The 22,289-nt window shown below is 38.0% G+C and overlaps 2 protein-coding genes across 2 annotated transcripts; both read right to left on the bottom strand.

Moving 5' to 3' along the window:
- Positions 1 to 4,653: 4,653 nt before the first annotated feature.
- On the bottom strand, positions 4,654 to 7,792 carry LOC131316554 (protein neprosin-like). The gene is made up of 8 exons (XM_058345971.1): positions 7,772 to 7,792; positions 7,287 to 7,450; positions 6,766 to 6,858; positions 6,487 to 6,684; positions 5,653 to 5,805; positions 5,481 to 5,534; positions 5,252 to 5,389; positions 4,654 to 5,133 (listed from the first exon to the last, which is right to left on the bottom strand). The coding sequence occupies exons 1-8, from the start codon at positions 7,776 to 7,778 to the stop codon at positions 4,768 to 4,770; spliced, it is 1,173 nt and encodes a 390-aa protein (XP_058201954.1). The 5' UTR covers positions 7,779 to 7,792; the 3' UTR covers positions 4,654 to 4,767.
- A 7,656-nt stretch (positions 7,793 to 15,448) lies between these two features.
- LOC131316553 (protein neprosin-like) lies at positions 15,449 to 18,529 on the bottom strand. The gene is made up of 8 exons (XM_058345970.1): positions 18,484 to 18,529; positions 18,017 to 18,183; positions 17,220 to 17,312; positions 16,941 to 17,138; positions 16,358 to 16,510; positions 16,191 to 16,244; positions 15,962 to 16,099; positions 15,449 to 15,836 (listed from the first exon to the last, which is right to left on the bottom strand). The coding sequence occupies exons 1-8, from the start codon at positions 18,488 to 18,490 to the stop codon at positions 15,471 to 15,473; spliced, it is 1,176 nt and encodes a 391-aa protein (XP_058201953.1). The 5' UTR covers positions 18,491 to 18,529; the 3' UTR covers positions 15,449 to 15,470.
- Positions 18,530 to 22,289: the final 3,760 nt, after the last annotated feature.

Raw genomic sequence — 22,289 nt, 5'->3', positions numbered from 1 at the left:
TTTCCGGGGCAGGCTGTATTTGTTTATGAATTTGGGGGCTGTAATTTCTGTTTCGGTTAGTAGATTGAATTATCAGGGTGAATTTTTTGTGAGTTTTTGGCTGCTTTTGGACTGTTTCCGTTACGGGGGCTGAAATTTGCTACAGGTGGTTGTTTGACTGAAGTTTGGGGGGTGCTCTGTTTTGTGAGAATTGTTGTTTTGAAATGGGGAGATCAAAGAAGCTTATGGGGGATGCGATACAATTAGTGGATAGTTCTGGTAAAACGTCGTACATTAAACGCTCCGATCTGGAGAAGAATGCTGAGCGAGCGGAGAGAAGCGAAGAGGAAAATAGGAAGCGGAAAAGAGAGAGGAAAGAGGAGGAGAAAAAGAGATGGGAAAAGGAGTTAAAAGGTTGGAAGTACATTTGTGAGCGTCAGGTGGATCGAGCGAAGCTAGGAACTCACCCAATCATCGATATCATTAACCAACGAGGATTGCATTTCTTTTTTCGATCCAATCAAAGGCTTTAAACCCAAGTTGGTGCTTGATTTCTATGCTAATATGGAAGTGGATGAGAAGGAAGAGAAAATAACCTCTCGCTTGGGGAAGAAAACTGTGCTCGTAACCCCGACTGTCATAGCCAAGTATCTAAAAAACTACCAACGCCCCTCACTCCTAGCTATTACTTACCCTGCTAGAGGATGGTCCAAGTCAGAGGAAGAAATTCAAAACGCTCTAACTGATAAACCCCTGAAGCTTGACCGTTTTGTCCATGGCAGGTTATTCGAGAAGTATCGGGTTATTAATAAGGTGGTTCATTACAATCTGTGTCCCCATGGCTCGGAGAAGCTTCCATGGAAGGAGGATGGCGAGGTAATTTTTGTTTTTGGTTCCAATGAGGAGGTGGTTGATTGGGCTTTGTTCATTTGGAAGTCATTGGTGAGGTTTAGGGAGCGTTCGGCACCGTCAAAGCCTAATATTCCGTTTCCGGCTATGATTACCGCTCTTTGCGAGTCTCAAGGAGTACTAGTTCCAGAAAGGCTTCTTCCGGGTACCCCCGGTCCTATTACGGGTGGCTCTGTGGAGAAAAGCAAGGCATTATCTCAGCCACCCCTGCCCGACAGTTTCGATTTCCCTACGCCTACTACTAGGACTCAGTCTGGGAGGATTGAAGAATATACTAGAATTATGGCTACTCAGCTCCAGTCAGTGCAGAGGAAACAGAAAAAACTTGAGACTCAAATGCGTCGTACGAGGAGGGATGTCTCGGCCATAAAGAGGGGGATGTTATGGATAGCAGCTCGATGTGGGAAAGAAGGTGATGTGTATGTTCCCACGGAGGCCGATATGAGAGAATCAACTCCTGAGGAACCAGAAGCTGTACATGGTGCTGGGATTAATGGTGTTGGTGAGTCAAGTACGCGGAAGCGAGGTAAAGAACCTGTTCACGAGGAGGAGGATGTCGAGGAGTCGTCGGAAGAGGATTAGGGTCGGTGGTGTCGCCTTTGGAAAATCCCTCTACTTGGTCGGGGTACATGGGGGTTGACAGTCCTCCTATCCTATCTTGTTTTTCATTTTAGTAGGTGGATTCGTAAATAATAGTCTTAGGAAGTTTTCGTTTAGGCCGGCATGTGGCCTTTTGACTTGGTAGTTTGGTGTCGGTGGCGGCCTAGGGTAGATAACCAAGCTAGCATATGGCCGTTTCCCATTTTGCTAACCGTTCTTTTGTTTAACCAATGTCATTACAAGCTTTAAAGCCCTTAGTTGATCCTTCGTACATTGTGATTCCCTTTTGATTCAGATTGTTGATTGTGGCATATTTAGTCTGTGGCATTTTACTTTTCAGTAAATTTCTGGCTGCTTAGTTAATTTGTCTTCCTAACGGTGCTCTCCACTTATATTTGGCTTGGCATTTTTTGTTCACCACGCCTATTTTCGAGCACCTTTTGCGTGGGATATGGTTACTTTTGTTATTAAAGGTTGTTGGAAGTCTCGTATCCACCTTTTTGATTTTGGATACTCCTGTTGGATGCTTGTTAGTTACCTGCTTAGCATCTAGTTGCTCATCTTATCTCCGACTGTGAGTTGCTTTGGGGTAAATGGTTTGTTTTTGATCTCTTGCGCATTGGATTTATCGAATTGAAGCATGTGCCGTAGTTGTTTTGCCGGAAGGATTGTTTAGTTTTCCCTTATTTTGTCTGCATCATTGCTCGGGGCTAGCAATGTTCAAGTTGGGGGGCGTGATGAGCAACCAAGATTGTATAATCTTTGTGCTCTGGTTCCCTATTTTGTAACATTTTGATTGCTTTAGTTATCTTTTGTTTCTCATTTTGCACGTAAGGGTTTGTTTTGGTTGTCTCAGGTAATACGCGGTGCTAAGGCGGTTCTTAACGCCAAGGATCGTAGTCGGAAGTATCAAAGAGTTCGGAGCAGTGAAGCAATGTTCCACAAAGCCCCGTCGGGTGATTAATCCAGTGCGAAGAGGCTGTCGGGTCGCTGTCGGGCTGTCTGGGCCAAAGCAGAGCAAAATCTGAAGTTCTGCCTCATATGAACCGGTACTGGGATTTGGCCAGTACCGGTTCATGCTGTCCAGAGTCTACGTTTTTCCAGCTTTTGAAGACCTATGAACCGGTACTGGGATTTGGCCAGTACCGGTTCATACTGCAAATTACAGCCACGTTTTTGCTGCTTTTTCTACTTTCTACTTTTGGAATATCTTCCACTTTTGGTTGCTTTTGGGATATTTTCTTGGGATATTTTCTTGGGATATTTTGTGAGAGAGAGACCACCTTGTATAAATAGGGTCTCTCTCTCTCTCTTCTTGATCATCTTGTCACTTTCCACTTTAAGTCTTTTATTTTTCTAGAACTCCATTAATGGCTTTCAAGCTTTTCTAGCTAAATTCTTCAAGAACTCCTCAAGGTATTTGTCGTTTAATATTTTCTCGTTTATTAATGTTATAGCCGCGGACTAGATCCTTTATAAAATCAACTTTATTTTCATTTCTATCGGTTTAAATTCATGCCTTATTTCTATGCTTTGGTTTTTGCTTTAAGTATGTGTGAGTAGTCGTTTGGCCAAGTCTTGGGATAATCTTTCCCGAGAACTTAGGTGGTTATTTGGTTTTCAAATATTAGGGCTTAAAAGCATGATTTACAGAATAGAACTTAACTTGCATTTTTGGTCCAAGCAAAGGGGTGTTAACTACTTGGTGAGGCGTTTGTCAAACGGTCTTGGCAAGCGGCTCCCCGAGGGTTCGTGGCCTCCTATGTGTTCGATAAATTCGTCAAATAAGTTGGTTCGCCTCCGTTTAATCACATCTTTCATTAAACGTAGTCATAAAAGTTAAATTCTCCGGGCGAGAGCACGCGGTCGTGACTCTCGCCTGAGTTATAATCGAGAACCGGTAACCTCCTTTGTCAAGGGTTAGAAGATCCTTAGACTTGCCTCTTTTAAGTTAACTAAGCTTTTTCCTAGTCTTTTGCCCGGGCGATTTTTACCAATTCTAAGCAAAATCAAGTTGGCCGTCTTGAACGCCGCAGTCTATCTTTTAAACCTACAATCCAAACTATCTATATTGCGAATTCCCTGTGGTACGATCCCGGTCTTGCCGGTTTACTATGCTACCGACGACCTAGCCCTACGCTTGGGGTTTTTCTCAACCTTATTGGAAGGCGAGGTTTGGAGGCTAAGCACACACTCTCTCTCTCTCTCTCTCTCTCTCTCTCTCTCTCTCTCTCTCTCTCTCCAAACCCAAGGAAGAAAAGAAGAGTGGGAAGAAGAGTGCTTCCGCGGAAGAAAAGAAAAAAGGGAGGCGGAGCAAACAAAGTCATATAGTTAAAAAGACGAAATTACCCTATGAAACAAAATCAGTGGCTTCTCAATTAAAGGGCAAAATTGTCCAAATTGGAAAAATTGGCTAGCGTTGCAATTCCAAAAGTGATTCTTCTTAAGGAGAGTTTGGATATCCCAAACATGCACTATTTTTTCCTCTTGCAAGGAAGTCCCATGAGATGAGATCTCAATCGTTGTTGCAAGAAAACTGATGTTGTTTCAATTAAGGTCTCAGTTTTGGGAATGACTTTGGTGTCCCCGGTTATTTTGGGGACACCGTAACTTTTGGCATAACAAAACCATTATGAGTATAGCCAAAACTCATTATGAGCATAACCAAAACCATTATGAGCATAACAGAACCATAGCAAGGTTTTGTTATGCCTTGGTTGATTTTTTGAATGTTCCTTGGTTATGCCTTGTTTAGGTTCTGTTATGCTTGTAATGGGTTTTAGTTATGCTTATAATGGTGAAATTATGCCAAAAATTACGGTGTCCCCAAAATGACTGGGGACACCATAGCATCATCCCTCAGTTTTTGCTTATCTCACTTGTTGTTTGTGCAAAAAGATAAATTTAGTATTAAGATCTACACGGTGGAGGACTTTAAGGACTATTTAGATGGCATGGTATTCGGAAGGTGAAAGTGTAATGTAGCATTGAGGTGTCTTTTTTCATCCAATTGTTGGTTGGATGAGTTTTTTGTTTTCTTTTATGCAGTTAAGCTCTCTTAGGCTTTCCAGTTTTTGATCTTGATATACCCCTTTCGAATTTTATAAAATGTTTCGTTTGACAGGAAGAAAAAAAGTAATAAGGTCTCTATTTTACGTACACAAATTTAAGCCAAACAGGAATTAAGAGCCATATATATATATATGAGACTGTTTTTATTTTTAAGCTCAACACGATGTAGCATTAAGTAACATCTACTCCCTGCAGTCGTCCCCCACCTCAGGAACTGTAAGGGGGGTGACCTCCCCCATATAGGACCAGATGTCGTAATTTAGTGTGTTCCAAATCAACAACATTATATATGTGTGTGTCTTTAAATGTCTCCGTGTTGTAGGCATCGATATTCTGCCCCGCGGCATTCATGACTTCAACATTCCTTAGGTATGCATCGTATTTTGTGTCTCTTTGAAGGGGAAAACCGCTGCCCATGTCCGGTATAGGGGTGCCTGGCGGATAAAACACCTCTCCTCCCCATTCAGCATTAGATGCCAAGTTTGTCAATCCGCTGAATATTCTCTTTGGCCAGAATCCAACCTCGGTATTACTTTCTCCTACTAAGAGCCACCAGTTTCCATTAACTAAGTCCTGTGCATTACAACAACAAAAAATCATCAAGGTCTCTTCTTTGCTACTACAACTACTAATTTTTCTTTTCACACAAATAATGAAATGCAGAAGCACGATGAGACATAGTCAGTATTACCCGATCAATGAAAAGTGGCGCCTCATACCCGAGTTCTCCACGTTTAGAAACTTCTGGATAAACTAAGTCAAGAAGTTTATCAGATCTAACTTGAACAAATCCAGGACATCGTGTATTGAAACAATGAGATTGACCTGCCTGTTGATACATACAAATTGAGACTTGATTAGTAACAAGTGTGTGGGACATCCATTAAGCGCAAATGAAATGAAATTACTAAGAACCTTACGTCTAAACGTATAAATCGTCTAGTGCGGGTATCACCATATAGAGTTGGATCAACCTATATACACACAAAAATGTAATCCATGAGAAGACATTATATCCTTGGGAAACCAATGAATGATGGAAAAAAATCTTACAAGAAAAATGTGATTCAGAAATGGCAAGCAGAGGCTTACCCTCCACCCTGCTTGTATAGCATCGTTCCCGTTTCGAAGCAAAAATCGAGATGCACTGTACTGTGTTCCAGAAACACGTGGATTGTGTAGGCTAAGCCTTGCTCCAGCTCCATTGAACTTGTTTGGGCCAGGTCTCGTCCGGGCCACGGCATACTGAGTAATGTAAAAAATGTAACACCAAATTTAAGCAAAGATTCGATACTTAATTCCTCCTTTCCAATGACAGTATGTCATGAGCCACTAATATTGACAGCATAACATCTGTGTTAATTTTCGCACCAATATTTTGTTGAAGCTCCAAAAAGGCTTCAAAGTTTCACCATGATTGTAACTAAGAAAAAAACCCTGCTAGCTCCCGTAGCTTTGATCATCTCAATGTTATGAATGATTTAGCATATATGGAATAAGATTAACTTAGTAACCACTTTTGAATTATAATGTGTAATTTACGGTGTGATACAATTTCATTTTCTGGGTGAGCATGTTGTTGTTGCTCATCTGCGTTCCCTTTCGATGTACCTCTTTCGAGTTTTATAAAAATAGTTTCGATTTGCCGAGCGAAAACAAAACAATTTCTTTTTCTGGTTGTATTCATATATAACGATAACTAATGCTTGGAAAAGCTCAGGTTTGATTTATTAATTGTATTTGGAGAAGGAAGCAGAGTTTATTTTTTCCCCTAGGGAGTGCCTTAAACAGATAAAATTGATTCAAAAATGGGGGGAGACGAATTTTCTAAACTCTGTTTCCTTCTCCAATTACGTGTAATAAATCATAAAAAGAAATATAACAAGAAATGAAGCCTTAGTATATAAGGGACTAACGATAACTTACGTGAGCACCAATAGTGTTATCTGCAAAAGACATTAGTTTTGAGGCATTTCTCTCTCTGATGAGATCTTCTTTAGTAATTCTTCTAATTGGAACTGTTCCAACTGGGCAGCCTCCACCCTTGAGCTCTATATGTGCCGATTCTCTTACTCCTGAAGAAACTTGATCTCTGTTTCTCTTAATTGATAAAGTAGGTTTCATCTACAATACACTCATTTGCGTTAACTAATTTAGTAGGTATTAAATCTTATATTAGAGTTAGGAGGGTATTCAGAGACAAACCTGAAAATGAAAACTATGGTTCTTCAACAAAGGATGGTCAAACGCCGGTTGTTTGTAGAAATCCACACAGTCATACGTATCCCCATACTCAGTCTGAGAATATCACAATCTTTCAGTTCATTTTTACAGGCACGTGAATTAAATACAATGGCAGCAATGGAAATCGAATATTAGGCATACAAATTAACCAAATAAACTCTAACGTAGCAAATTTTTTGCGTGTCGCCATTTATGTCACCAAATCTGGTAAGCCTAAGGATTATAATGAGTCGAACATGAAATCCCAAACTGGTATATTCCTATTACCTTTGGAGATGAGATATAATTTATTTGCTTAATTACTATTCTTCCATTGTGATTACTTACAAATGGCCTAAGCTTATTGCATATTAAGTGATGTTGCCAAACATTACCAAGGATTTTATTAGTCCTGTAAAATCAAAAGTTCGTACATCACCTACTTTATTTTGCTTGCTCAAAAAAATAAAATTAAAAAGACTTTCCTAACGTAATATGTATACCTTTGTAGTCTTGACTGCTGGCTTGTTCAAAAGCTTAAGTTGCTTCTTCAACTCCTTATCTTCTCTTTCGAGTAACTCCTCGGCTCCTTCGACTCCATTGTAGCCCAGAAGTAGAGGGGACAAAAATAAAACGAGAAGAAATGCACGTAAATCCATCTGTTGATCTGGAGAGTGAAAGCAGGGTAGCAATGAGTGATCAAAGAAAAAATGAGTGATCGAAGATCGAATAAAGCAAATCGTGTTTAAAGGAATAAGAGACATGTTATAAAACTACATGCAGTATTACAACTAGCAAAACATCACTAAAAAGCATGTCGTGAGATGCATTTGAGTCACTTGCATGAAATCTTAATTTACTTCGTTTCTAGTTTGATCGCAGATTTAATGTCTTCATATCTGAAGAACATTAGTGAAAATTTCAAAGACCAATCAAATTACGTCGAAGACATGCAAAAGCAAGAAAATGGCTGGAATCATGAACGCACCTAACATGCCACGAGCGGATCTATGAAATGTTAATCTTCAAATTTTGTTCACAAACAGGTGAACAATTTATAGGTAAAAGAATATCTTCAAAATAGGGAATGCTGCCCATACTTGGAATTTGCATTTACTGTGCGATTCCCCAACTGCTAGTACTTCATAGAGAGAGGAATAAACAGGATTTCCAATTCCAGCGATCTATTCAAGGTGCACTAAGAAGGAAATTAACCAATCAATTAAGCAGGATAACAAAGATTTGGTCAGACCCAAAATAAATTAAATAGTGTCAACACAAATTGTGGTGATTGACCTTTGATTCTCCTTGACGATCAAACCAAAAAAGAAATAAAGTTGATTATCTCATAATGATTTTGGTGAGAAGTTAATTAGAAGGGTTTATCACATGTATTTATCATTTGATTATTGCATGAATCTTTTTTGCGTTTTGAACACTTAATTTTTTTTCTTAATTTACCACTATATACTAATAGTAACTATAATTCACGTAGTAATTAAGTTCCCATATTTTTTTCATTTCGAACACTTAAATTTTTTTCTTAATTTACCACTATCCTAATAGTAACTATAATTCACGTAGTAAAGAAGAAGGAGGAGGAGGAGCTAGGAGGAAGAAGAAGACAACAGCAAAGTTGAATTGTTTGGCACCAATAAAACCCTACTCTACAAAAAGTAAGATAGAGAGAACAGCAAAGTTGAATTGTATCCCTTTAATTTCGAGTTTTATAAAATGTTTCGTTTACCGAGAAAAAAAACTTGGTAGTGCCGCATAAAAATGAATGAGGATTGCAATGTCCATGACCAAACAAAAATAAGTATGTTAATGGTGCAATCTATAAGCACATATTAATTCTAGAAAAAAAATTTGGATGCTAGGTAAACAATGCTAGCTAGCTCCAATGAAAATGCGAATTCAGAGGAAAATCTTTTCCTCTAGAAGGATTATGGAAATATGAACAACACATTCAAGAAGAAATCTGGACGAATTACATAGAATTGGTCAAACTAGAAATAAATCAATAACGATGCATTTCAAGAGAAATCTGGACAGAAAACAGTAGACATGGCCAAAGTACAGGTAAATTTTGTTAAACGTGGCCGTTGTGTAAACGGGTAACAAAAGCAAATTCATTGTATGCATGTATGCCTTTTAATTAGGGTTGAAGCAGATATATATAACTCATGTGATGCTTACGAAAAATGGACATAGGATGCAATGGCCGCTAGCTGCATTGAAGATGCATCATGTGGGAAACCTACGATGGTTACAAAGATTTTTTGTTTTTCTGGTACAAGGTTACAGAGATTTAAAAATAAATTACAGTAGATTTGGACGGATATTTACAAAAGATTTGGCATATTACAATAGATTTGGCTAGATTTTCGTTGTGTTTAACTTTTCATATTTGAAGCCAAAAGGGTTGCAAGTGGAGTGGAGTGGAGTGCAGTTGGTGCCTCTCTTACACTCTCATGCACATGGATAAGATTCGATTTCCATAAACACTTATCCCCTCATCAAATCCCCTAGAATAGAGTGGATTAAGTTTAACGAATGACATCACGCTCTCTGTAAGTTTTCTTATGAGAATTGGTATAATTCATCAACAACATCACGCTCTCTGTAAGTTTTGTGGGTAAACATTGGAATCGATCGATCACTCATTATTATTTTGTCAACCTGTATGGAATGTTTGGTGTGAGATTTTGGATTGGTGGGGCATTCAGTGGGTGACTCCGAGTTCGGTGTCTGGATTGATCAGTTGGTGGTTGAGTTACAGGCAGAAACAAAAGGTTAAAGTCATTTGGGACTGTATCCCCTTTGCAGTCCTTTGGTCATTGTGGAGAATGAGAAATGAGCATACATTTCAAAACAAGGATCTTAATTGGAATGAAGTGGTTGAGCTGATAAAATTAAGGATTGCTTTCTGGGTCAAGTCCAAATGGTTTGAGTCAGATTACTCCATCACTGATTTCATCTACCGTTTAAGGAGCATTATCCAAGCCTCATAGTCTTGAGGTGGCTATGCTTCTTGGGGGTGGGGTTGTTTGGTCTGGTTTGGTGGGCTTGTGCCTTCTTTTTGGTTTCTTTGGGGTCTTTCCTTGCATCTGCTATGTTTTGGGGTCAGGTTAGGGTGTTTTGTTTGGGCTGCTGTCAGGTCTTTGTTGCTCAAGTGTCTGGTGTTGTTTGGTCTGTTTTGTCAGTCTTGTGCCTTCTTTTTCTTTTTTGGGGTCTTCCTTCGGTCTGTTGTGTTCTGGGGTCGGGTTGGGGTGTTGGGGTGTCTTTGTTTGGGTTGCTTTCGGGTCTTTTGTTGCTCCTGTGTCTGGTCGTTTTGGGTCTGTTTATTTTGGGGGTCGTCTTTTTTCCTTTATGGCATCCGGGGTCGTCTTTTTTCCTTTATGGCATCCGGTCCAACCTTGCTCTGATTCCGGCTGATGTTGTGCTTGGAAAATTTAGTGCCCATTTCCTGGAAAGTTTCTTCTGCTGCCCGTTTACTGGATTTCAATGTTGCCCGTTTGCTGGAAAGTTTATTGTTGGCCATTTGCTGGATTCAATGTTCAAGATTATCACTATCTGTTGGCCCCTGTTGTCTAATTTGCACTGAATTCTGAAAGCGTGTTGTTGCTACTGACATAACTTGTTGCTGCTACTACTGATATACCTACTGTTGCTGTTGCTGATCTGCTCTTGCTTTAGTAGAAGCCTAATACTACCACCATTTTGATTACCCATTCGGAAAATCCATTCAGATGCAAGGGCTGAAAAGTGCCCTTCTGCCAAATCAGATTATCTCGAATTGGGTTCAATGGAATCTTGCTTTGACATTTTGTCCTAATCTTGCTGGGAAGTTTTTCAACTTCCACTTATTGCTTTGTAAGCCTAACTGGGTTCTCTTATTGTAATTTGGTTGGGTTGATTTCTTATCAATCCTCGGGCTTGAATAACATATGATTGTTGTGGAGTAGGGTGCCAACCTCGTTGGGATGTTACTTTCACATTGTGATGCTACCTTTTCCCGCCCTTTTTATCGATGTACTTCATCCATTTTAATGAAATATATCTTTTCGCCGTTCAAAACAAAAAGTTTATCGAATGACAAAAAAAAAAAAAAAACACAAAACCACTAGGGTTTAGCTTTGTAGTAAGGGATAATAGAATTGAACACCATCATCCTCTCACTATCATCGTACCGTTTAATTTAAGATGAATAACACAATGTGCAAACCTTAGTAGCAAGGAGCTCTTAAAGTGGTACCGCTTCCACCTTAGGAGTGCACTCTTGAGTTCCCATGCATCCTCAATGCGCTCTTAAAATGACTCCTAGGTGAGGCTCCTAATATTTAACAAACAATTTGTTAAATTGTGGCTTTCAATGGGCTGCTTCCCAAACAAGCTCCCAAGGATAGTTCCTAAGCATGACTCCTAATACATTTGTTAAATTTAAATAGCATTGTAGCTATCTCTAAGTGGGATCCAAAGTCTTTAAAAAAAAGTTATTATGAAATTTCCAAAAGATGAGGGTGTTTTGCACAAAACTCTCTTGCTAGTCCAGTGAATGCACATACCCTCTCTAAATTAACAAACTCTCTTGCTAGTTACTTATGCTTATACGTACACTTTAAGATTCACTTTATGAGCCATTTGTAGATGGTACATTCAGGATGCTCTAATTAGGAGCTTGACAGCTTGCTCCTATTGAGATGGGAGCTTTTTGTACGATGCTTGCTTAGAAAGCAAGAATTTATCAATCAGCTTTATTTGTGTTATTTATTTTGATCGGAAAATATATATTTTATTAAATTCATTAAGGGTACATCAAGTACCCAATGAAAATTATATTCCTCTAAAACTATTTGACTTAACTTTTTGCCTACCAAACACCGTAAAAAAAAGTAAAATATTTTCGTATCCAAACAAAAGGAGCCTAAAATGATGAAAAAACAAAAACAAAAAGAGCCTAATGTAAATATACAAGAACATGGTGTGTGAAATACAGGTTTGGTATTTTGGAAAATACTACGGGTATATACTATATAGGGTTCGTAAGAACGGCCCAATAGGGTGGGGCTGCCTATATATTTTACAGAAATCCTATTGGTACCGACGGTACCCATAGGGAAAATGCACCGACGGCCACCGGACGGCCGTCTCCGGTCACCGGACGGCCGATCCGAGCCGTCCAAAAATTTTAAAAAATAAAACCGAGTGGCCTGACGCGAGAATCAATGGCATCCGAGGTGTGTAGGGTACTTGATCCGAGTACCCCTTTTTCGTGTATATACACGTATATACAAATATACACGAAAAATGGGTGCTCGGATCAAGTACCCTACACACCTCGGATGCCATTGATTCTCGCGTAAGGCCACTCGGTTTTATTTTTTAAAATTTTTGGACGGCTCGGATCGGCCGTCCGGTGACCGGAGACGGCCGTCCGGTGGCCGTCGGTGCATTTTCCCTATGGGTACCGTCGGTACCCATAGCAGTACTCTTTTACCTATATGAAAATACTAGGGCTAGTTTGCAATTGGACTTGGGTGGGCTACTAGTAAGGGCTAAGATATTGGTAATTGGAATCGAACTATATAGGCCCAATTGAGTGGGCTACTATGTAGGGCTAAGTAATTCTACTGACCCATTGGATTTGGGAAATCCAGTCCAACCATGGGTGTATTTAAGCCCGACTTCTCCTTTTATCTATAATTGAACTGAAAATTATTAGTCATCTTTTGCAAATACTTTTTCTCATTGAAAAGAAAATAGCCTAACGTAAATTTACTGAGGCCCTGCTCCGCTAAGTAATTCAAATAAGTTCTTATTTTTTTGAATTATAAGTGATTTCTTGTGAGAAAATGACCTGTCTCGTAAAACAAAAAATAGGTATTTAAAATAAAAATCTTAGCGGAACGGACCATGAACATGGTTGGAAGGGGTAATTCATTACTGTTTGCAATTGGATTTCAGAGATTTAGCATCTAGGCCCAATTGATTGGGCTTACTAGTAATTGCTTATAGATTATGTTGGGCCCAAATGATTCAGAATCGGATTTGAAAGATAAAGACCCAATTGGGTGCAGAAGGGCTCAATAATTGTAATGGGCCTAGTGAATTGGCAAATACCCCCAATCAGGGGTCTGTTAAAGGCAGACTTAAATTAATTAAACTTTAAAAAGACAAATGAACTTTGGGAAGACTTCCTCAATCAGGCTCATTAGGAGCTCATCTCTTTTTAATACTGCATTCTACTTGTTTCATAATTAATTTTTAACTGTTACAGCCTGTTCGTTAAAAGTTTATAGGGTGGGATATAGATTTGTCCCAGAAACTGTGAAACTAAGCAGTTTTATCCATACAAATTCAGAATACATACCTATCGATTTTTGTTGGAGTTGATTTTTTACAGAATTTCATAAGTAATTATTTTCAAATTTATGGGTATTTTTGTGGGGCTCAGAAAAGGCCTCATACAGCGTGCGGCTGCTCATGCAGTGGACCGCGATGGGCCTAGACTTCTTGTGTCTACAAAGCCTATGAATTATGGCCTATCCTAAGGGCCTGCTTGGATGGAGTAAAAACCGGGGCAGGGGAGGGGATAAATGGGGGTAAATGGGGGGCAGCTCACTGTTTTGCCCTTGTTTGACCATGTACGGGTGACCTTGATCTAAAAATAACATCAAATTATTTTCTCTTGAATATTAGTGATTCCAACCCTTGGCTTAGATAATCTTTCTCCACACTTGTACTTCAGTTAAAAAAAAATTTTTCTTCCATGAAATATTTGCTAATATTGCAGTATCTATTTTCTTTTCGTCCCTTGTTTTTCAAAATAACATGGTAGTCGGTGGACATTTGAGGTGAAAGAACCGATCGCAATGCCATAATATTAAGATTTTTGCACTTTGATACATTGATTCTCTATATAAATTGATGGTCTTCAGTAGAGGTGATAAACGGGCGGCTACAGACAGGTTGGAATAGGTCATGGCTGGGTTAAATATGAGCGGGTTAAATATAGGTCAATAGAAGGCAATGAGCCATACACCGATTCATTGATCCATCTTTCTAGACTACAAAATGGTGAGTCCCTTATTTTTCTCATAAAAATTATTGCTATTCTCTATAATTCTTAAATGTTGGAAGAACCTCAATTTATTAAATTATACATATAAAGAAGAGGATATGTGTTTGCTTCACTTGAAAATTAAGGACCAAATCTCAAGCGTTTGAAGTTGTTATTAGAGACCTGATATGAGAATTTACTAAATAAGAGTATGTGTGTCTAGAACCCTATAGTTTTTTATTTTCTTGGATGGCTTCCCAAGAAAACAAACTCTTCACTGAATGGGGCACCCCCACCCATGTTAAATTAAACCCCAAGAATCCAACATCAAGACACTGCTGAAGTAGATGATTTACTTATCCTATCGGCCATTACGTATGTAATTTGGACCTCTGGTACTGTTGTTTACTTACAAATCAGCCATTACGTAACAGGATTTACTCAAACTTGTGTTTTAATCTTTGATATCAGATGCAAGGGAAGAGTACTGACGACTGGAGTCATGCTGTCGAATCTTACAACGAGAATAAGTACTTAATCTTCGGACTAGTGGCTGCCGGTAGTTTTATGTTTGTCATATGCTTTCTTTTTGTGTGTTGGTGGAGATGCACACATCAGGATGTTCAGGAGGCCGCTGGCACTGAGCAAGCTGATATAGAGCTAGTCGTAGCACAACCAGCCCAAGCACACAGATTTGATCGAATCATGATCAAGCAATTTTTGTTACTTTCTTTTTCAGTTGATGAGGCAATCGGATTTAGCGAATCAGAATGTCAAATATGCCAAGAATTGTTTGAGCATGGGCGCAACGTACGAGTGCTCCCTGCGTGCAATCACATTTTCCATACCCATTGCATCATTGTGTGGTTGACATCACACACACTGCCCCATATGCCGCCACGATTATGTAGGTTGGAAATCTAGAGTGTAGAACATACTTTGTGGATGGTTGTTGACATACTTCGAGCGGATAGATGTAATTGGCCAAGGCTTATGTGATGCAATGTAAATATGGGGAGAAGCCTATTTCTTGTTTGCTTTAAATGTGCACTGTTCTTTTATAATTTGAAGAGATTCCTTTTCTTCCTTTCTCCTAATTATGCATTGTTTTCTTTTGCAATCTGCAGAGAAATACATTTTTTGCTTATCCCAAACATGCATTGTTTGCAAGAAAACTAATGTTGTTTGCGAGGTCACATTGTTGCAATTAAGGTCTCAGTTTTTGCTTATCTCAGTTCTTGTTTGTGCAAAAGGATAAGTTTAGCGTCAAGATCTACACGGTGGATGACTTTAAGGGCTATTCAGATGGTATTCGGAAGGTGAAAGGGTATGTAGCATCGCGGTGTCTTTTTTCATCCAATTGTTGGTTGAATGAGTTTTCTGTTTTATTTTATGCAATTATGCTTTTTTAGGCTTTCCTGCTTTTGACCTCGATGTACCCCTTTCGAATTTCATAAAATGTTTCATTTGCCGAGAAAAAATGGAAAGCAATAAGGTCTCCGTTTTTCACAAATTCAAGCCAAATAGGAATTAAGAGCCATATTTATGTGAGACTGTTTTTATTTTTAAGCTCAACACGATGTGGCATTAAAGAACAGCTACTCTCTGCAGTCGTCCCCCCACCTCAGAAACTATAAGGTGGTCCCCCATATAGGACCAGATGTCCTATTTTAGTTTGTTCGATATCAAAAACACCATATTTGCGCGTGTCGTCAACAAAGGTCTCCAAGTTGTAGACGTTGATATTCTTTCCCGCGGCATCCACAACTTCAACATTCCTTAGGAAGGCATCGTATTTTGTGTTTCCTACAAGGGGAAAACCGCTGCCCATTTCTGGTATAGGGGTATTGCCTGGTGGATAAAACACCTCTCCTCCCCATTCAGCATAAGATGCCAAGTCTGCCAGTCCGCTGAATATTCTCCTTGGCCAAAATCCAACCTCGGTATTCCTTTCTCCAACTAAGAGCCACCAGTTTCCATTAACTAAGTCCTGTTACAGCAACCAAAAATCACCTAGTTCTCTTCTTTGCCACTACAATTACTAATCTTAAATAAATATTTCTTTTCACGCAAATAATGAAATGCAGAAGCATGATGCGAGATAGTTAGTATTACCCGATCAATGAAAAGTGGCGCCTCATACGTGACTCCTCCACGTATAGAAACTTGTGTATAAACTAAGTCAAGAGGTATATCAGATCTAACTTGAACAAATCCAGGGCATCGTGTATTGAAACAATGCGATTGACCTGCCTGTTGATACATACAAATTGAGACTTGATAAGTAACAAGTGTGTAGCACATCCATTAAGTGCAAATGAAAAGAAATTACAAAGAACATTACATCTAAACGTATAAATAGTCTAGTGCGGGTGTCACCATATAGAGTTGGATCAACCTAGACACAGAAATGTGATCCATTAGAAGACGTTATATCCTTAGGAAACCAATGAATGATGGAAAAAATCTTAGAAGAAAAATGTGATTCAGAAATGGCAAGCGGACGCTTACCCTCCACCCTGCTTGTATAGCATCGTTCCCGTTTCGAAGCAAAAATCGAGATGCACTGTACTGTCTTGCAGAAACACGCGGATTTTGTACGCTAAGCCTTGCTCCAGCTCCATTAAACTTGTTTCGGCCAGGTCTTGTCCGGGCCACGGCATACTGAGTAATGTAAAAAATGTAACACCGAATTTAAGCAAAGATTCGATACTTTTAATTCCTCCTTTCCAATGACAGAATGTCATGAGGAACTTAAATTGACAGCATAACATCTGTGTTAATTTTCGCAACAATATTTTGTTGCAGCTCCAAAAAGGCTTCAAAGTTTCACCATCATTGTAACTGAGGAAAAAAAACAGCTCCCGTAGCTTTGAGCATCTCACAGTTATGAATGATTTATAGCATATATGGAATAACGATAACTAATGCTTGGAAAAGGTCAGGTTTGATTTATTACTCGTAATTGGAATAAGATTAACTTAATTTGTAACCACTTTCGAATTATAATCTGTAATTCACGTTGTGATAAATCAGAAAATGAAATATAACGAGAAATAAAGCCTTCGTATATAAGGGACTAACGATAACTTACGTGAGCACCAATAGTGTTATCTGCAAAAGACATTAGTTTTGAGGCATTTCTCTCTCTGATGAGATCTTCTTTAGTGATTCTTCTAATTGGAACTGTTCCAACTGGACAGCCTCCACCCTTGAGCTCTATATGTGCCGATTCTCTTACTCCTGAAGAAACGTGATCTTTGTTTCTCTCAAGTGATAAAGTAGGTTTCATCTACAATACACCCATTTGCGTTAATTAATTAAGTAGGTATTAAATCTTATATTAGAGTCAGGAGGGTATTCAGAGACAAACCTGAAAATGGAAACTGTGGTTCTTCAACAAAGGATGGTCAAACGCCGGTTGTTTGTAGAAATCCACACAGTCATACGTATCCCCATACTCAGTCTGTGAATATCACAATCTTTTAGTTCATTTTTATGGGCACGTGAATTAAATACAATGGCAGCAATGAAAATAGAATATTAGGCATAGAAATTAACCAAATAAACTCTAAAACGTACTCCCTCCGTCTCTTATTTAGAGTCTAGTATTCTATTTTGGGGTGTCCCTTAATAAGTGTCTATTTTGTAAAGTTAGTGAGTAAAAGTTGATGCATTGTTTATTTTGTCTCTAAAAGTAGATTCCATTTTGAAAAGTTAGTGAGTAAAAGTCTAATAATGACTGGTAAGTAGGAAAACTGGAAGAAAAAATCGATGTGAAAAGTATAATGATGATGTCTTTTTAATAAGTTAGAGTTACAAAGCAGGACACTTAAAAAAGGACGAAAGGAGTAACAAATTTTTTGCTTCGTCGCCATTTATGTCACCAAATCTGGTAAGCCTAAGGATTATAATGAGTCGAACATTAAATCCCAAACTGGTATATTTCTATTACCTTTTGGGATGAGATATAATTTATTTGCTTAATTACTATTATTCCATTGTCATTACTTACAAATGACCTTAGCTTATTGCATATTAAGTGATGTTGCCAAACATTAGCAAGGATTTTATTACTCCCGTAAAATCAAAAGTTCGTACATCACCTACTCTATTTTGTTTGCTCAAAAAAATAAAATAAAAAAGACTTTCCCAACGTAATATGTATACATCTATAGTCTTGACTGCTGGCTTGTTTAGAAGTTTAAGTTGATTCTCCAACTCCATATCTTCTCTTTCGAGTAACTCCCAGCTGGCTCCTTCTACTCCATTGTAGCCCAGAAGTAGAGGGGACAAAAATAAAATGAGAAGAAATGCGCGTAAATCCATCTGTTGATCTGGAGAGTGAATGCAGGGTAGCAATGAGTGATCAAAGAGCGGATAAAGCAAATCGTGTTTAAAGGAATAAGAGACATGTTATAAAACTACATGCAGTATTACAACTATCAACATCACCAAAAAGCGTGTCGCGAGATGCATTTGAGTCACTTGCATGAAATCTTAATTTACTTCGTTTCTAGTTTGATCGCAGATTTAATGTCTTCATATCTGAAGAACATTAGTGAAAATTTCTAAGACCAATAAAATCACGTCAAAGACATGCAAAAACAAGAAAATGGCTTGAATCATGAACGCACCTAACATGCCACGAGCGTATGTAAGGATGTATGTAATGTTAATCTTCAAATTTTGTTCACAAATAGGTGAACAATTTATAGGTAAAAGAATATCTTCAAAATAGGGAATGCCGCCCATACTTGGTATTTGAATTTATTGTGCAATTCCCCAACTGCTAGCCTATATTATAAAATAGAGCGGTTTTTGTCTATCTATACCAGCCCAACGCCCTCTACAACCATCGAATAGAATTTTCAATAGACCATATCCGTCCAATTGAGAGCATGCTTTTTAATATAAACCTCCTAACTTTGTGACTGGTAAATTCTTTCAATTGATTGTTTTTAGGTTGTTCCCTTAAAAAACTTGATTATCTTTTTGAATTTAAATCAACTCAATAATTGATTTCTGTCTAAAGTTGTTTTTCTTACGGTAAATTCAAACAGAGCGGTTTTTGTCTATCAATACAAACCTAACGCCCTCTACAATCATCGGATCGAATTTTCAATAGATCATATCCGTCCAATTGAGAGCATGTTTCTTAATATAAACCTCCTAACTTTGTGACTGATAAATTCTTTCAATCGATTGCTTTTAGGTTGTTTCCTTAAAAATTTTGATTATCATTTTCAATTTAAATCAACTCAATAATTCATTTCTGTCAAAAGTTTATTCCTTTACATTCAATTTAATATTTGCTTTTAATTTGTTTTCTTTTAGATTGATTTGCCTTTGCTTTTAGATTGTTTCCTTAAAAAAGTTGATTATCTTTTTCAATTTAAATCAACTCAATAATTGATTTTTGTCTAAAGTTGATTCCCTTAAATTTAATTTAATATTTGCTTTTAATTTGTTTCATTTTAGATTGATTTCCCTGTCTTCTATTTTCTATAATAAAACACAAGGGTGTGAGGACAAGTTGTTAGAATGACTGAGATTGATTTGATCCAAGGATTGAGAGGCATTCTTCCAATTCTATTGAAGTGCCCATCGTTAATTTTTTGCCTAAATTACAAATCTGCCACCAAGCCCAAGTATGCGGTCGCTTTCTCTTACTTTCCCTTTTGAACCATGAACGACCCTCTCACTCCTCTTTAATTCCCATCTTCCTCCATATCTTCGGCGCACACCACCCAACCACCTTCTCTCTCTCTCTCTCTCTCACACACACACACATATACACGTATTTCTCCCATCTCTGTTATTTTTTATGGCGACGACTCTATAAAAAAAAAGGAGTGCACTCTTCATACTGATTGCTTTGTAAGTATTTTTTGGATTTCCTTCGTTATTTTAATTTTTTTGGAATTAGTTGATTCTATATCTGTGACGGGAATCAAGGGTGTTTTTTTTTTGTGTGGCAAAGCTAGGGTTTTGAGAACAGTATCCTTGGTGGGTTTGCTAAGATTTGGGGTATTTTTGCTAATTCTTCATGTGGGTAAGGGTTTCTTTCAGGGTTCTTTGGTGGGTCTGTCTAAAAAGTATTTTTCATTTTGCTGATTTGATTGAAGGGTCTGAGATATTTGGTGTTTCATTGAGAAACACCACTGCGAAAATCAAACCCCTCTTGGACCTCTTCCCGCTTTGCTTTTGATATTTGATGCATTAGGTTTTGAGATGTAGATTGGCAGTGAATGTCGTGATAATAGATGGCGAACTGAAATAGGTGTGGAATATGCTCACAAGTTTGTTTCCGTATCTGTCTCCCTTAAAAGTTTTAAGTTAAAACTGTTTGAATTGGACAACTTTATTGTGGATATTTGTTGTTGGTCATTTCGATTTTGTCTTCTTGCAATTTCTCATGTAACCATGATTTAGAACAATTTGAGTGCGTCATTATACCCTTTCTTGGTTTCCTTATTTGTATCAGTACAAGTTTTGGCTACTGCAATAACATGACTTTATATTTTGTTTCTCTTTTTTCGGTATTATCTTCACTCAGATTCTTGGAGCATCGCCGGCTTGCCAAAGTTTGATGTTGGATGTTTTCTTCATAGACGGAGAAAGCGCAGTAGACCGACTCATTCTTTTGGTTCAAGGTAAGAAATAGACAAGGGCACATTAATAAATTATCATGAAATCAACTTATGAAGAATGGAAAAATCCTTGCAACCTCAGGTTGTATTTTTGGGCTCTTTTTTTTTCCTCATTTACTAATAGAAAGCTAAACCAATTTCCTTAGTTTTGGATTTTGGAGAATTGATTCTCTAGAACCATTTTTAGGCAATTTATCTCCAGGTACAATTTATCTCGAAGAATTGGTTGGTAAAATGATACTCTTTTTCTTTATTTTGGGGCGAAACTTTGTATTATGAAGTTGTTTCCATGCAAATATCCTTTGGGTTCTTTCCACTACCAGCTTCAAGATGACTGTATTTGTGCTATTTGTCTTTGTGCTACTGTATCTATATTTGCTTCAAGGTGTTTGTTCTTTTTTGCTTTCCTGTTTCTGCAATAGAAATTGGCAGTAGTTATGCAAGACATCATCCTTTTTCAATTTGTCTGCCAACTAGAAAAAGCAAAGAAGGTAGCTGCATTCATTGTAACGTTTGCAAACGGGAGCAGGAGATAACAGAACTGAAGGTGAGAACCCCAGCTGGACATTTTTGTGTGTTGTGTTGTGAATGACAGAATTTACTGGCTAATGCATTTTTAGAATGTGTGGTTTTTGGTCGTTGCAGCCAGACTGTAGTCGCTAGCGCCCTTCTAGCGAGATATGGCAAACTTTAATCTTGAATTTGCGATGGTTTATTTGTTTCTAAACTAAGTTCGCCTATTTGAATTAGAATTTAGAATTTTCTTTTCCTAATATATGTTTACTTAACAGGTCCTCTATGGGGTCCAGTGGAATACAACGACCTAGCATTTGACATCCCAATTATGATTGATTGATGGTTGTTGGTATCTATTTCGCTCTTCTTTTCAGGCTTGCTTTGTTATTTGTTTTGGTCTCCATTTTCTGTTCCTGGAGACTAGTATTTTCTTTTGGTCGTTTTAAAGGGTGCTAGAGCAAATAGTGTAGTCGTGTTTAATGCCGGGTTAGCTTTGTAGCAAATAGTGTAGTAGTATGAAGGGGGAAGTCACGAATATGGAATATTGAAGCTGAGTTATTTGGTTGTATTTGGTGGTTTTGTACTTTGTTAATGCCTTCTCCATGGAAATCAAAAATTATGGTTTTGATAACAGAGTTCTTTGTACCAGGCTAATTTTCAACAATTTGAGCCACTATCAAGATTCAAAGAGTAATTCCAATTCTAATCGGGGTGGATAGTGTCGTAGATACGAGCAAACACTAGTAGATTGATAAAAACAACTATAGTCTTTGCATACCTAGTTTTCGTCTGTAATCCAAGTTATTCACAAACGAAATGATTATTCTCTTTACTAAACATAAGGATCCACCACGATCTTCCTCGATTGGATGCCAAGATTACATTCTTACATTGAGATAAGGCTTGGTTTGATGAAATGCCGATTGAATTTTTTTTTTTTTTTTTTAAGGATAACCATATCTTCTTGGAATAAAAAAATTATTAGGAGTTTGTCAAGTATGAAATAATTATCCAAGGCATTTGTAGATCATGCTATGATTAGGAGTTGCATAATGATTAAGGAATGGAGAAAGTAGCCAATTCTTAAGGAAACCAAGTTGCAAAAGTGCTAGCCAAGATCCAGAGACAATTTTTTTGGGGTGATACGGTGGACAAGAGAAAGATTCACTTGGTTAAATGGGAGGTGATTTCGAAAAAGAAAGAATATGGAGGGTTAGGGGTTAAGAATCTGATGGTCCAAAACCTTGCTCTTTTAGCCAAATGGTGGTGCAGAT

Source organism: Rhododendron vialii, chromosome 2a, assembly GCF_030253575.1.
Source record: "Rhododendron vialii isolate Sample 1 chromosome 2a, ASM3025357v1".
In the NCBI taxonomy this organism is placed as follows: domain Eukaryota; kingdom Viridiplantae; phylum Streptophyta; class Magnoliopsida; order Ericales; family Ericaceae; genus Rhododendron; species Rhododendron vialii.
This window is presented reverse-complemented; position numbering and strand designations above follow the sequence as displayed.

Excerpts from the sequence above, each read along its gene's own strand:
- LOC131316553 (XM_058345970.1), bottom strand. Across the intron at positions 16,245-16,357 it reads CTATACAAGCAGGGTGGAGG|GTTGATCCAACTCTATATGG; the intron begins GTAAGCGTCCGC and ends TTCTGTGTCTAG. Across the intron at positions 16,100-16,190 it reads GACTATTTATACGTTTAGAT|GCAGGTCAATCGCATTGTTT; the intron begins GTAATGTTCTTT and ends ATGTATCAACAG.
- LOC131316554 (XM_058345971.1), bottom strand. Across the intron at positions 6,685-6,765 it reads ACCATAGTTTTCATTTTCAG|ATGAAACCTACTTTATCAAT; the intron begins GTTTGTCTCTGA and ends AGTGTATTGTAG. Across the intron at positions 5,806-6,486 it reads ATAACACTATTGGTGCTCAC|TATGCCGTGGCCCGGACGAG; the intron begins GTAAGTTATCGT and ends TACATTACTCAG.